The sequence below is a fragment of the Numenius arquata genome, chromosome 11 (assembly GCF_964106895.1).
Source record: "Numenius arquata chromosome 11, bNumArq3.hap1.1, whole genome shotgun sequence".
In the NCBI taxonomy this organism is placed as follows: domain Eukaryota; kingdom Metazoa; phylum Chordata; class Aves; order Charadriiformes; family Scolopacidae; genus Numenius; species Numenius arquata.
The window spans coordinates 45,187,128-45,201,301 of record NC_133586.1 but is presented as its reverse complement, the minus strand read 5'-3'; the positions used below and the strand labels follow the sequence as shown (position 1 = coordinate 45,201,301).

The 14,174-nt window shown below is 55.5% G+C and overlaps 1 protein-coding gene across 1 annotated transcript in view; it reads right to left on the bottom strand.

The window, feature by feature from the left end:
- Positions 1-4,853: 4,853 nt before the first annotated feature.
- Positions 4,854-14,174, bottom strand: part of SH3RF2 (SH3 domain containing ring finger 2) — a 35,621-nt gene continuing 26,300 nt past the window's right edge. Inside the window, exons 4-8 of the mRNA XM_074156413.1 lie at positions 12,539-12,633; positions 10,376-10,546; positions 8,365-8,585; positions 5,922-6,289; positions 4,854-5,147 (exon numbers count right to left, since the gene is read on the bottom strand). Coding sequence (XP_074012514.1) covers positions 4,854-5,147; positions 5,922-6,289; positions 8,365-8,585; positions 10,376-10,546; positions 12,539-12,633 — 1,149 coding nt within the window. The remainder of the gene's footprint in view (positions 5,148-5,921; positions 6,290-8,364; positions 8,586-10,375; positions 10,547-12,538; positions 12,634-14,174) is intronic.

The window sequence follows — 14,174 nt, the reverse complement described above, 5'->3', positions numbered from 1 at the left end:
TCTGCCAGTGGTGCCAGAGGCCATCTGAAATCAGAATTCCCTCCTGACTGAACATCATCGCTTTGTCCTTCCTTGTGGGGAGCAGTGGGGTCCCCTTTGTGCCCATTACTGCGGCTCGGGGACGAGCTGCTTCTGGCCGGGGCAGGGGGGCGTCCTCCGCGTGAAGGACGTGGAGAGAATGAGTTAATGTTGTGTTTTCTTACTGTTGCTGCCTCTGCTCGTGATTTGTCAGGGAAGATGCCTGCAGTTCAAGCTCGGGGGGCAGGTTACTCGCTGAAGCGCTCCGAGGCGCCTGCCAGGCTGGGCAGGCAATTAAAGCTGAGCTGATGAATGATCTGATTCGGGCTCTAATTCATTAACTAATCATAAGAAACGAGCAGACAGAAAATAAGGCCAATTCAAGAACTTGCGAGAGGTTCATTAAGGGTCCCTCCGTCCCCGTGTGGTGCTTTATTCACTCTTTATTGCTCCCCTCCTGTGCCACTGGCAGAAGGGATGCTCCGGGTGGTGGGAGCCCGGATCAGCCCCCCCACCTTGCCCGGGCAGGCAGAGGACAATGTGTTTTCGTTAGAGACGGGCACTACGCTGCAGTGCACCTGCAATTGTGTTTTGCCTTTCCTAGTGTTGTTTTCTTTGCACTCTGCGCCTCACATGCTGGTTTGTGGTAAACCAGAAGATTGCAGACCTGGTGGGTCGGCAGGGCCAGGGCTCGGACCACTGAGAGTGCAGAAGGGAGACAGCCCTGGGGGGAAAGGGGTGGCCTCCCCCCGTGAACCCTCCTGGCCAACTCGGGAATGACAAAACAGGGTCCCAATACCGATATCTAACCTCTCTTCCCTGGGGAAATGGGGCTGAAGAGAGTCTGGAGGATGGGAAGGGAGGAGGGAAGTTAAATACGTTTATAAAAAGAACAGAAACCCTTGAAGAGCTCGCCCACCTCCACGTAGAGCTTCCGCCCTCCTACCAACATGTGATGCCTCCCTTTTCATTGCTACCAGTTAAAAATAAATGTTGGATGACAGCAGCCAGGGATGGACAGGGCTTTGGAGCAGATTTTGTGGAAGGTGCAACGTCCCTCGGGTCAGCAGCCCAGAAAAAAAAAAAAGTGCCGTTGGCTCGTGCTCCAAGAACCTGGTGTGGTGGTTCTGCTTGTGGAGCTTGTAACTGCTCCAGAACAGACATTTTTAGTCTGGGCCACTTAGAATTGCTCCCCGACAGACCCAGTCGATGTCTTCCCCATCGTGATCGGCTCCTCCATGCAGACGAGGGCCACGCGTTGGGCACTGCCTCGCTCAGGGCTCCTGACAAAGCTCCACGTTGGCTCCTGCAGGAGCTTCTGCTCGAGCCTGGGCCTTTGGGAAGAGAAAGGTCTGAGTTCCAGTGAGTTCTGGTCCGTCTTCCTTGGGATGCTCCTTGGTGAAACAGCGCAGCCCAGGTGCCTCCTGTGAGGTGCTGCCAGGGAGGAGCGGAGGGGACGAGGAGCACGCCAGGACTTTGCTTGGTGGCTGCAGCAGGGAACCGGGGGCCAGATACGGCCATGGGGACAAGCTGCTTATTAGAGCTGTGGCTTTAAAATATCTCCTGTTTTCAGTTCTCTCTCCCTACATATTTTGAATATATTTAGGGCACTTATCACCATAGCATCAAAACACTGAAATATCCCATGCAGGAAGCTCAGAGATCTGTCCCAAAATAGCTGCCTGCTCTTTTACCAAAGCACTGCTGTCGCCGTTGCCGCTTCCTTTCCCCGTGACTGTGTGTGACTGCACACGTCTGTGTCAGAGCCCGCTCTGTCCCCGCCAGCCCCACGCTGTTGCTTGTTGTAGCACAGAGGGGTAAGGGCCAAATCCGGGAGAGATTTGTGGTGCTTTTTGGAGTGTTTGTCTGAAGCCTTCACTATCATTTAACGGGCTGAACAGTTTTGCCAGCTTCTCGGGGTGCTGTGAAACCTTATTGCTGTTTATCTCGATCTGAGAGGGTAAAAGGGTGGGTTTGTTCCGTGAAAGGCAATATTCCAAACTGATAACGAACGGTGTCCGGCCGTTGTGAGCCCAGATGTGCAGGAAACCTTTATGTCTTATTAAGTCTTAAGGCATCCTGAGCACCTCCGGCTTTCCCTGACGCTCTCGGTGTCCCCTGGTACGGCGGGGCAGGGGAGGTGCCGTCCTTCCTCCTGCCTGGGCGTTGGTGGCAGGACCGAGGGGTGAGGAATGGAGCTGCTGTCACTTCTCTCTGCTGCGCTCTGAGCTTTTCATTTTGCAGCCCCAAACTGACCTTTAAATTCTTCCTTGCTGCCTAGCCTGGCAACCCTGCCTCTCCTGGGAAAGCTTCCCCGCTTGGAGATTAAAGGCACAAGGTGACTGACTTTGGTGTCCGTCTGTCTGACACCCCCAGTGAGTTGTGGTTTGTTGTTTTCTTTTTGCTACACATCTTCAAACGCCTCTTCGCATGCGGATGGCACTGAGCTTCCCCCTGAGCATCGGCAGCTCTTGATGTGCTCCCTGGGCTGGGGGAGTGCTCCTGAGGAAACAGGCGCCGGGGTCTTGCAGGGCAGGGTTAATTGCCGGTAATGAGGGAAGATCTTTGATTGGCGCCCATCACCTCCTCCCCGCTCTCCAGGGACACTGTGCTGGAGCCGGGGGTAAAAGCTCAGCAAACGGTGCGACCACGTCAGTCCCGTTAGACCCTGGCTCTGTTGTACCGGCACGAGATGAGGACTCTGGTGTCTGGGGGCAGCAAAACGCAGAAGTTCATCTTCCTTCCTTCCCTCCCTACGCACCCTGACCCTGCCAACTATTCCACTGGGCTTCACGTTTCCTTACTGCTCCTTCTTCGCCAGCATTTCCACCTGCATAATTAACTCCCGTGTAGCTCCAGCCTCCCCATGGCCCCCCCCCCATGTGTCCCACGGGAGGTCGGCTGTTGGAGCCCGTTGGATGCTTCCTCAGCGGGCTGCAGGTGAGGTCACCCCGAGCCGTGGGTCCTGTCATTAGCCTGCAGAGAGCCATCGTGCGGGGCCAGGCGGGAGCAGGCAGCCCCTCCTTCCCCTCCAAACCAGCACTACGACCCACCGAGCGGGTCCCGCACAGCCCTCGTGCAATTCTGTTTAGTTCTGAACGGGCTTGGGAGAAGCGGAGGGGGTCTGGGTTATAGAGGCGGCTTATGAAGTTTCCTGGTTTAGCTTTGAAGGGATAAGAGGGGTCTCCAGCACAGCACCAGCGCGTCCTCTCCGAGACGTTCAGCTGCCTCTGAGGTGGCATTGCTGAGTCGTGCTCACCCTCTCATTTACGGCACCCACCACCTCTCATACCCGGGCAAACCGCACGTTTTCAGTTTGTTGGGATTTTTCTGCAGGAGCTTAACTAGTGACAGAGAGCAGAAGGTGAAGCGCTTCTCTGGGCCACTGGCGGTGTCTGCGCTGCTGAAAACCCTGCAGGCAAAGGCCAGCGTCCTGCTCCACAGGCAGAAACAGGCTGGAAGACCTCAGGAACAGGGGCTGCAGACCAGTAAAAGATTTTATACATTCCATTTTCTTAGTTCCAGAAGAAAATGTCCTCTGAGGCTGTGCCAGTGCCTCGGAGAGTTCCCGTTGACCAGTGGAGGTAATTTCATGGCTTTTGTGTGCGATTCGCCAAGGATGGGATTTTACAGCAGTTCTGGAAGAAGCACGGCTGCCGCTGCTGGGAGGTCTGGCGGCCGGTGGTTGTGGCTGGGATGGGAACTGCTGGTCTATAAACCGGCAATAAAACCAAGGTATGAAACCCAAAAGCTGTTGTGTGCGGGTTTGCTGGCGAGTCGTCCCAGCCGGTGAGTGGGCACCTCCCAGACCCTGCTGGTCCCCGGGGTCACAGGAGGAAACGGGTTCTGCTGGAGAGGAGCTGGTGCTGCCGCGACGCAGGGGGGGTCTGGGGCACGGGGAGCGCTGGATTCTGCTTTCTGTTCCTTAGACAATGTTTCATGCATCTTAATGTAGACTCAAACCCAGGAATTCCACTGAGGATATTTACAAAAGCAGTGTCTGAGTGGGTGGGCGGTGGGAAGGAGCTGGAGTGAGCTCCTGGGCTGCTGGGAGGTACCTGACAGGTAATTAGAGGAAACCAAGCAATGAGGAGAAGCACGATGCAATCCCCCTGTCTGCAGAGTCTAAGTGACGGTGGGAATGGCACGTCCCTTCCCATTGTCCCTTTCCTCTCAAATCACCTTTTAAACTATATTCTGTGTTAAAACTCAGGGACTAAAACCAAATAGAAAAGCAAGCAAGCAACCAACCTAACAAAAAATCTGAGCAAGCCCCCCTCGAAAGGCAACGCGAACCGTCAGTTAGGAACTGACTGAGTTTGATTTATGGTTTCTTTATCCTGCAGAAGCAGGGAAGTAATGAACCAGTGTTTTGATCTCTGTGGGCTTTCCTGCAGCAGTGAGGAGATCAAAACAAGCCTAACTATTTCTGATACCCGCGCGCTCTCTGCCCCCTCCCGCTCCTTCTCCGGTTCCGCACAGCAGCCCCGCACGGCACCAGAGAACATCAGTTTTGTGGATGCCACAAACACCGTTCTGGTCTCTCGCAGCCATCCCGGGGGCAGGGGGGCTCCTCCAGCCGGGGCTGGGACAGGGCTCTCCCCGCGGGGATCGGTGCCAGACTCTCCCCTCCCGCTCCCCCGGCAGCTCCCCTGGTTCTCTGGAGCTGCAGGTCCCGCGGGTGCCGGTGGCGTGGGGACATGGGGAGTACCTGCCCCTTGCTGCTGGAGGGGTACGGGGGGCAGCAGGCTGGTGGGGGTCCGGGGTGCTCGCCCCTGGCAGGAGGGAGGAGAGGGGCAGGCGGAGGGAGGGGGGCGAGCGGAGGAGTTACCCCATCAGTTTGCAGAAATGCTGCTGTAGCTCTTCTTGCCGGGGAAGGTGAGCTGCCCGGAGAGGTCCAGCGACAGCGCCTTGGGGTGCAGCACCCGTCGCTGGTGCAGGGGGCTGGCGCTGGCCCTGGGCGAGTAGAACACGGCCAGCTCGGGGCCCGGCAGGATGCCTTCCGGCAGGAGAAGCTCCGCCGCGGCCACCGGCTCGGTCCTGCTGCGCGGCAGGCTCGGGGAGGGCTGCAGGCTGTGCCGCTTGGGCGGCGGCGGGCTGTGGTTCTGGAACCTCACCGTCTTCACTTGCTGCAACGAGAAGGGGACCGGGGTCACGGTGGGGAAAACGGCCACCCCCCTCCTTGCTGGGATCCGTCAGAGACCCGGGAGGGTCGGCCCAGAGCCGTCACCCGGGGGAGCAGGGGGAAGGGAGGGTGGCCCGTCCTGCCATGCCCCTCGTGGAGAGCCCGTGGTCTCTCTCCACCTGGTGACGTTCCTCCCGGGAGCTCTGGGGTCACCTGGGCTGTCGGGGGGCTGTGGAGCCAGTTACTCTTTGGGTGCCACAGGAAGGGAAAGTCCTCACTGGGGCAGTTTGCAGAATGATTTTATCTTTATGAAATTTGCCTCCGGTTGCCAGAGGGGAAGGAGATTTCTGTTCCAAATGGCTCAGCCAAAGGGAGGGAGACGGGGGGGGGGGCTCTGTAGAGACCAGCCTGATGTGCGATCTAACAGCCGGGTCTGGCATTTGCTCATTCCCTCCCAAACACTCGGGAATTCTTGCCTGATTTAAGACCTCAGAAAAGTCTCAAGATTCGATTGTGACTGAACATTGGTTTCCACCAGAAGAGCCCCCGCAGCATCTTGCCTTTCTAACGGGCTTAATCTGAGCAGCGGAGTCTGCAACACAAATATCTGATTTCTTAACGCAGGTACCAATCCCAGTGACTTCTACCAGAAGAAAACCTGGTGAGAATGGAGCGAAGCCCTCACGGGCTTTGGCCCCAGGCAATATTGTGCTGAGGCTGAGTGCCAGCCCCAGGAGGATGGGGGGGCCCTCTGCGGCCGCCGTACCCCTGGCCGTACCTTCTCGGCGCTGTTGCGGGACGTGTCTGGTTTCACCAGGATGGACGGCGGGGCCGATGCCGGCGGCTTTGGAGCTGCCTCGCTCTTTGCCGGAGGGTCTTTGGCGTCCAGGATGACGGAGCTGCACACAGAGGGAGTTCTGCTCTCCCCTCCTCGGACCGCAAGTGCCGGTGAAGCGTCGTGGGAGAAGCTTGGCCTCGTGGCTGCCTCGGCCGTGCCGGCGCTGGGGGGGACGCTGTGCGGCTGGGGGCTGGCGTGCTGGTAAAGCTGAAACTGCTGGGGTCGTCCCGCGGCCGTGGGAGGACGCCTGAGGGAGCCGGCAGCCTGCACGGGGCTCCCCGCCTGCCCCGGCCTCTGCAGGGACCCGTCTGGGGAGCGAGAACAGTCGGGAGGAGGTAAGTCAGCAGGAATGGTACGGCCAAAGCACGAGGCCCAAGTGAGCCGTGGCTGCGGCCCCGTTCAGGGATGCTGGGGGGATCGGAGCTGCCGGGAATCACCGCACACCCACCCCAGGCACCGGGACCGGTGGCAGTAGCCGTTGGCCTCCACAGCCCTTCTCGGCCCCGCTGGACACCGAAGGCCAACAAAGCAGAACCCTCGGTCCCCCCGTGTTTGCACAACAGCTCGTGCCACAGAAGCTCGGTCTCGGGAAGGAGCTCTCTGGTTCCTGAGAGCTCGCCCTGCCTTCTCCTGCGCTGCAGGCACTCGGTGCAAACAGGGAGCGCGTTAACCCCGAGCACCAGGTTCTGAGCCGCCACAGGGGAACGGGTCCTTTACAGCAAAACAACTGTTAAGATAAATCCCATTTCGAGTCTAAAAACACTGGCCGTGGCCCTTGCCAGCCGTGCCAGCCCCCTGCCAGGGGCACTGCCTGCCCCCCCAGCAGCTCCGCCTGCAGAACATGCCACTTGTGCCCAAACACGCTGGGAAATGTGTTCCAAAGCAGCACGTATGGGCTGAAGATAGACCTTGCCAGCCTCCTTGGAAAGAATATAACCAGCTGAGCTCTGCGCGAGCCCTCGCAGAGAGGCTTTTCTGTGCCGAGTCAAAAAAAATTGAAATTGCCAAAACAAGCCCAGCTGGGGCAGCCAGTGGTGTGGGACCCCGGCCCCTGCCCCCCGCGGGGGGTTCCCGAGGCTCCCTCTCCCTCCCCTCCGTCCTCGGGGGGGTGTTTCCTACGCCTTGGGCACGTGCGAGTGAGAAGCACAAATTGGATCTGTGCGGAGGAGGAGAAGAAAAATAGAGCTGATGGGGAGGATTTTCCCCTGTAGCGCTCTGCTGCATCAAGGGTCTGACGGCACAGCTTCGCTGGGTGACTCTGCTGCTGGTGTTTCCTGAGGTATCCTTTCTCACCTTCCGGCTATTCCTCATTTTATGCTTCTTGGATATTTCCAAGCTGAATTTTTTTACTCCTGAAATAGAAGTTATTCTATTCTCTTGATCATCCTCCTGCATGCTTTTCCTGATTTTACTATAGGCTTTTTGAGTTACCAGAAATACACGAAGTGTTCAGGATGTGAGTTTCCCAGAACTCCCCCGATGGCACAGCTGAGTTTTACTCTCTTGTTCCGAGTTCCTTTCTCAATAATTCCTAATAATAAAGTAACCATTTTTAAAAATGGCTTCTGAGCATGGAGTTGGAGCTCTCAGAGCCATCAGTGACAACTCCAGAACCTCTCTCCAGACTGACAAACGCTAACTTAGGGGCCAAGGTTGTGTGTGTATAATTGGGGATCTGTGTATTGGCATTTCTGGTACCGTTTTAGTGCCCTGTTCTGGTGGTGGTGGATTTCAAGGATTTGCTGGGCAAACTTGGATTTGCTGATTTTTCCAAGAACACCGCGAAAGTCCCTTTTGGAGACTGATAATATTGTCTCGGTACAGTTCACTTTTACCTTACTGGAGTTTGTATTTAGTTTTCTTTGTTTGCTGTGTATACTTCTGCATACATATTTTTATGTCTGACGCCCCCCCTCACTCCATTGTTTAACTGTTTTTGGTTACCCGTGGCGTGTTGAGCCACATTTGAGTGGTCGGTTCGGGTGACCCAGCTGCCATCACCCCAATTCCCACCTTTGCAGGGGATTAACCCCCTGGGGCTCTTCACCCCCCTCCCTGCCAGCCTGGAGGGTGAACCCGCAGCGGTTGGGGCAGCCTTTCCTGCGCTGAACCTGGAAAATGGCATTTTCCTTCGCATGCAGCCCCTTGCCAGCGGCAGGATGCTGCTGCCTGTCCCCAGCATCCCCGGCACTGCAGCCCAGTTGTAAGGAGACCCCTTGGAAGGACCCTTCCCAAGAGCTGTTTTCCCAAGGAGGGTGCAGCTGGGCGACAGCATGGTCACTCTGTGTCTTTTATGGCTCCGGCACTAATTGCAGGCAGCCAGCGTGGTCTGGGGGGGATGTGTCTGGCTTCTCCCTCCCAGAGACCCCCCTGAAGCACTTACTCTTCCTTGTGCTGCCCCGTCCGCGCCGCAGCGACACCTGTCCCGAGGCCAGCGCGCTCCTCCCGGGCGAGGGGACGGGCACGGGCAGCAGCGCCGGCTTCAAGGGTCGGCTTTGTCTGGGGCCGTTCTCTGAGATGCTCCCCTGGGAGGAGAGCGAGGAGGTCGATAGCGTCCAGGAGGTGTACAGGGAAGGCATCTTCGAGTCGGAGAGATTAGGTTTCCTGTTTGAAATGGGAAAGTAAATGAGCTGGACTGGGCTTGTGGTTTTGTAAGGAAAGGAGGAGTTTGCCCAAAAGGGAACTCTGTGGTTTTAAGGCACCTGCGCTGGTCCCAGGTCAGGGCTTTGGTGGGAAACGCTGTGGACCCAAAGTTAGTTCAGGTTTCTGATTCCATTATAACGAGGGCTTTCATCTTTCTGCACCTGATTTATAAGAAATCATTCCCAAATGGCGTTAGGATTTGTTACAGTGACCCCATGGCATTGCAGAAGGGACCTCCACACACCAGCCCTCCCTCTGTGATTTGCCCAAACATGCTCCCTCCCACGCCAATCCTGCCCCTTCCCCGCGTGCTGGGGGGCACCCTCAGCCGGGGCTCCCGGGGCAGGTCCCCACGGACGGGGCAGAGCCAGGGTCTGTGCTCCTGCCTCTGGCTCTGGCTTCCCCTCCGCCTACCGGGGGTTATCCTCCCTGGCCTTCCCTGGAGAGGTGAGGTCAGGCTTTCACCTGAGGCCACTGAATTGCCAAGCTCCAAATTCCTCGGTGAAGTCCTTTTGTTAACTCCTTAAAGGAAGGATAAACCATTCCTCTGATTCTTTTTTGGGGGGGTGGAGGAATGAGTTATGGTTTAGTAACTGTGCAGTGATTCATCAAATAACTCGGGCATCAGTTTATTGTGAAGCAGTTTCCTGAGGAGGACAGAGCAGCGCCTCCAAACCCTGCGCTTACGGTTGAGGCGCTTTATGAGGCTGTTTCGGGTGGTGGGGCTGCGCTCTCGAGGATGTGTTTGCTGTTTATCGGTGAGGTGGCGCCGGGGGGTTGTGGGAGGCTTTATGGGGAGGAGACGAGCTGGAGGGATGAAGAGTAATCAGCAGTGCTCCTGAGCGCGGGGAGGGTGCAGGGGGACGATGCTGGCATTAAACAGCACCGGGACCCCCGGCCTGACCCCAGCGATCTGGCAGAACAACATACCAGTCCTGGGAGAGGCGCCCTGACTTATCCCCACTTCCTATTTGCAGAAACAGAGCACTACATTTCTAATCTTCTTTCTGTCTCTGCCCAACCTGAGCCTGTCTCAGGGGAACTAAGGGCATGGGCAATTTTTTTTTCCTCTCCTAAATTGTATATTTTAATTATTGCTCTTTCTAATGCGTGTTTGTTTAGCTAGATCAATAGCGTCCAGTGATTAAATGCCTGCTCTAAAGACAGTATTTTGACTCTAGAAGAGCCTTCAGCTTGTGGTTTCCCTTCTAGCAGGAAAAAAAGAAAGACCGGAGTCATCCGAAAGGAATAAAGGCGAGTCCGAGCACAGACACGCTGCCGTCCATCCTGGCTCCCAGACTAACTCATCAAAATGTGCCACTTGTCTCACCTTTGATCTTTGCTAAAGCTCCTGGACTGAATTAAGCAGTCACGGGAGAAGCTGCTGATGCCTCTGTCCACATCCCAGGTGTAAAACAAGTGGATGAAGGCTGATGATGTGCTGTTTGCTCATCTGGACCGTGTGTCCCCTCCGAGGGGAGCACTGCCGGCCCCCTCCACTCCCCGCCCTCTCCCTGCTGTTGGAAGAGATGTGATTCCCACATGGAGCATGCAGCTGGGTTGGTGCACAGAGAAATACAGGGAGTGAGAGCTGCTGGGGGTCGTCCTGCCTGGGTGAGGGATCCCTGTCCTTGGAAGTGCCTCAGGAACCCCTCGCGGTGATTTCTCTGCAGGAATGAGACAACCCCAAATCCTACATGTTACCCACTCCCCTCTCCCCATGATTTCGTTTCACGTAAGAAGAACCAGACCTGAAGAGGGGAGCAACGTAGTTGCTGGGGAAGATGCCCACTCTCCCCGTGACGAGGGACATGCCCCGCAGCCAGCCATCCTGGTCCTTCCCAAAGACACGGACCCCTTCTCCCTTCTGCAGCTCCAGCTCCTCAGGTCCATGAGCCGCGTAGGAATGTAGAGCCACACACCTGCGGAGACATAGGGAGTCAGAGGGGCAGTGACTGTCCCCGTGGAGCACATCCTGAACCTCCTGGGTTTGACTCAGCTGCAGAGCGGACGCTGCTGCCCTTGGGTGAGTGGTGGCTGATGGCCTGAAGCCCCATCAGCCGGCGCTCTCATCGAGTATTTGGGTGCTGCAGTTATTGTGGAGAGAACCGTGCAGGGGAGAAACTGCCTTAACTTCAGGCCAAAGGGGATATGAATAAAAGAAGAGCCAAGAGGAGTGGAGAACAAAGCAGATCCCATCAGTGGTTTCTGTCCCAGAAGCACAAGCCAAGGGCGACAAGCGCTGGGGAGAAGAAAGCTTCTGTTCTCCTCCTGGCAGAGTGCTCGGTTGCCAACGTCTGCCTGTCCTGAGGCACGGCAGCGAGAACGCGGGCAGGTACGGGGCTCTGGCCCAGCGAGACCATCAGGAGCACATTCTACCTTTGAAGTAGGTGTGAACCAGAGGCCTTGAGCCGCTCGCCTTGAGCATCGGCTGGAGGGGCTGGAGGTGAGAGGAGCACGGCTCCTACGGCACCATCTTCCTCCCTCCCCTCCTCCTCCTCTGGCCTGAGCCCTGCAGAGACCAACACGGGGACTTCGGTCGCTGCCACTGGGCACTTTGAGAATGAAGTGGGCAAGGGAGGAGGTACAGGGCTCTGCTCTGGGCTAGCGATTATCTTGAGATCCCCTCTATAACCCTCTGCCGTGACTGTGGGACTACGAGGTGACGCAGCTTTGCTCTCCGCAGTGTGGCCGCACAGCAAAACAGGAGCAAGAAAATGATGTACTTTTCAAAATTTTCCCGTTTGTTCTTTAAAGAACTTTAATTTGTCTCCAGAGTAACACTTTTGATTTAATTGCGTTGTTGTTGTTTTTTAAGGGGAGTGTGATCTGCTCCCAAATATTAATGAGTTACAGGCCAATACAGCAATTATCAGATATTATTTAAAAAATAGAAAGAGCAGACTAGTTGTCTGGATAGTCAGGGACTATCCCATAACCTTTAAAAACATTTCTCTCTCCCTGTTGTTCAGAGCAATCACTTGAAAGTTTGACTTGAAACGCCTGACGTCTTTATAGAGTGACTTCTGCTCCCACCCCGTGCACAGACGGGGCGCGGGGGGGGTGCCAGGGGCTCTGACTCTGCAGTGGTTTGTCACTTGGTACAGGATTCATCCTGAAGGGCAGGACGTGCAGATCCTGGTTTGATATCGTAGGGCTGAAAAAGGAGCTGTGCACAACGGGCAGCTGATTGAGCACTTTCATACAATCCTCATTCTGCAAATTATTTTGAGGTCTTAGGGTTTTTGTTGTGCTCAGGATTGTGTGCAGTAGTCCTGGATGACCTGTGCTAATGCACGAAAGCAGCATCGTGACCGTAGCACCGATTTACAGGTACTGCTGGTATGTAAGTGTTCCACAGCTCTCTCGATACTGGGGAGGTGCTAATTACCATGTAGGCAGGTTGTTGCTGTTTGGTTGTACCTCACTACAGTGCCAGGCTGATGAAACTTATCTGGAGGAAAACAAATCATTACAGTATATTATCTGCAAATTTTAACTCTGGGAAAGTTCTAAAAGCTTGGATCATTCAAAACACCGCTAACCTTCGCTGTTTTAAAATAAATAACTTGAGGCACTTAAGGAGTAACTAGTTTCTTTATATTTAAAAAAAAAAATTAAAACGCAGGGTTGACAAATAGGCAGAGCTGTGTGTCTATAAATGCTGCAGCAAGGGAGCAAGGTGCAGGGAGGGTGCCCCTGCTGGGAACAGGATAATTGAGCTGTGGTGCTGGGTCTCTGTGACCCCTGTTTAGCCCGGGCAAGCCCATCACCTCGTGGATCGGAGCCCATGGGGGCTGTGTCCTGCTCTGCCGTTACCTCCCGCCTCGCCGGGGCCTCGGGTGGGATGGGGCTGAGCTGAAGGTACAGAAAATTACCCGACCCCCCCAACGTGTTGCAGTTTCCTTACGTACATATAAGCCGATACGTGGTGCTGCAGGTGGGGCAGGGTGACAATGGCTGCCGGGTGCCCCAGTGATCCTGGCGCAGCGTAGTAAGATGCACTGACCTATGGGGAAGACGAAAGCAAAGAAAAAAATATATTAATCTGGATATAGGCTTGTTTTAGCCTATACGGAAGAGCAGCTAAAAGCATTTGACAGGATTCACCCACCCTTTAAAAAAAAACCAAACCAAAGATGTTTCAGGAGAAAGAATTTTGGAGCATTTGACAAAAAAAGGACCAGGCAGTAAGAAGAAAACCCCCTTCACCACCGAGACGCTTTCCAGGGCATGGCTCGGTTGTTCGGATGGTGTGTATCCCGTCCTGTGAATGAGGAGTGTGTTGGGAGCTGACCTGCTCTTCCAACACTGATGGAACAGGATAACTTCACCTCACAGCCATGGCTCCCAAGAGCCCTAAACCTGTAATTGTTGTTAATCTCCTGGATCTGACACCCACTGGAGCAGGGGAACATTCCCGCGTGCCGCTCCTCGTGTTCCGTGTTCTCTCAGCCCTTTCGCTTGGCTCTGACCAAGGTGAGTCCCCTTTGATTCATTCACTGTCCCCAGTGCCTGCTTCAGGAATGACCAGCACTTTGGGAAAGCAGCATTTCCAGCCCAGACTTCGCTAACCAGGAGGAGATCGTCGTGCCTGCCAGGTGAGCGCTGGTCTAATCACTGCTCTTTCCCTTGTTATTTACTTAGCCCCAGCTGGGAGTATTGGCATTGTCTGAACCCTAAATAATGCAGTCCTTGCCCCAGTGATCTTTTAATAACTATTATTAAAGCTATTTGCCATGTCTGTGGAGTCCTGAGGAGCTCCGCAGCCCCATGCGTACACTGGGTGCTGCACCGGGAGCAGGGGCAGAGGCATCTCGCTGGGGCTTGCATTTGGTTTGGGGTGGCTCTTTCCCCAGCATCACTTTGCATCTACGGAGAGATACCAGCCACTGTGATGCCCCCTCTGCTCTCTTATAGGGGTCTTGCATGTTCCAGAGAGGAGCCAAAGTGAGGAGATAACTCCTTGGACCTCCTTCTTGTCCCGGTGAGGATGTGAGCAGTGTGCTGGGCTGTGCCCGTTCCTCTGTCCCTCCACATCTCGCAGGTTGAGTGACATCCACCCACTTTGAGGGGTTTCTGAGGTGGGGTCCTCTGCTCGACATCCCGCTGAGCGTCTGGCCATTACCCCCTGACCCCAGAAACCGCCTGAGAGTGTTTCTGTTCTTCTGAGTTTGGTTTTGGTTACGTGTCCTTTGTGCTTGCTGGGATCTGATGTGGTCCCACCACCGGCAGCTGTGCCCCCCTCGTGTGGCACTGATCTCTGCAGAGGCTTCACCTCCACGAGGGGGCTGTGAGGAGATGGGGCTTTTGTCCAAAGGGTGAAGGCCATCCAGTAGAAAGAACAGAAGAAGGATGATCTCTGCGAGGCTGATAAACTCTGCACCTCCGTCTCCAGCATGCTCTGTGGGCTGGAGGCAGCTTCCAGATGACTGATGTTCCAGCCAGGAACAAGACGTGGAGATGTTTCAGTTGGTTGTTGGTGTGAAGCAGGTTCCCCCGAGCCCTGGGGTGATGGGGAGCACAGGCAGTCTTGTCCCTGTGCGGGCA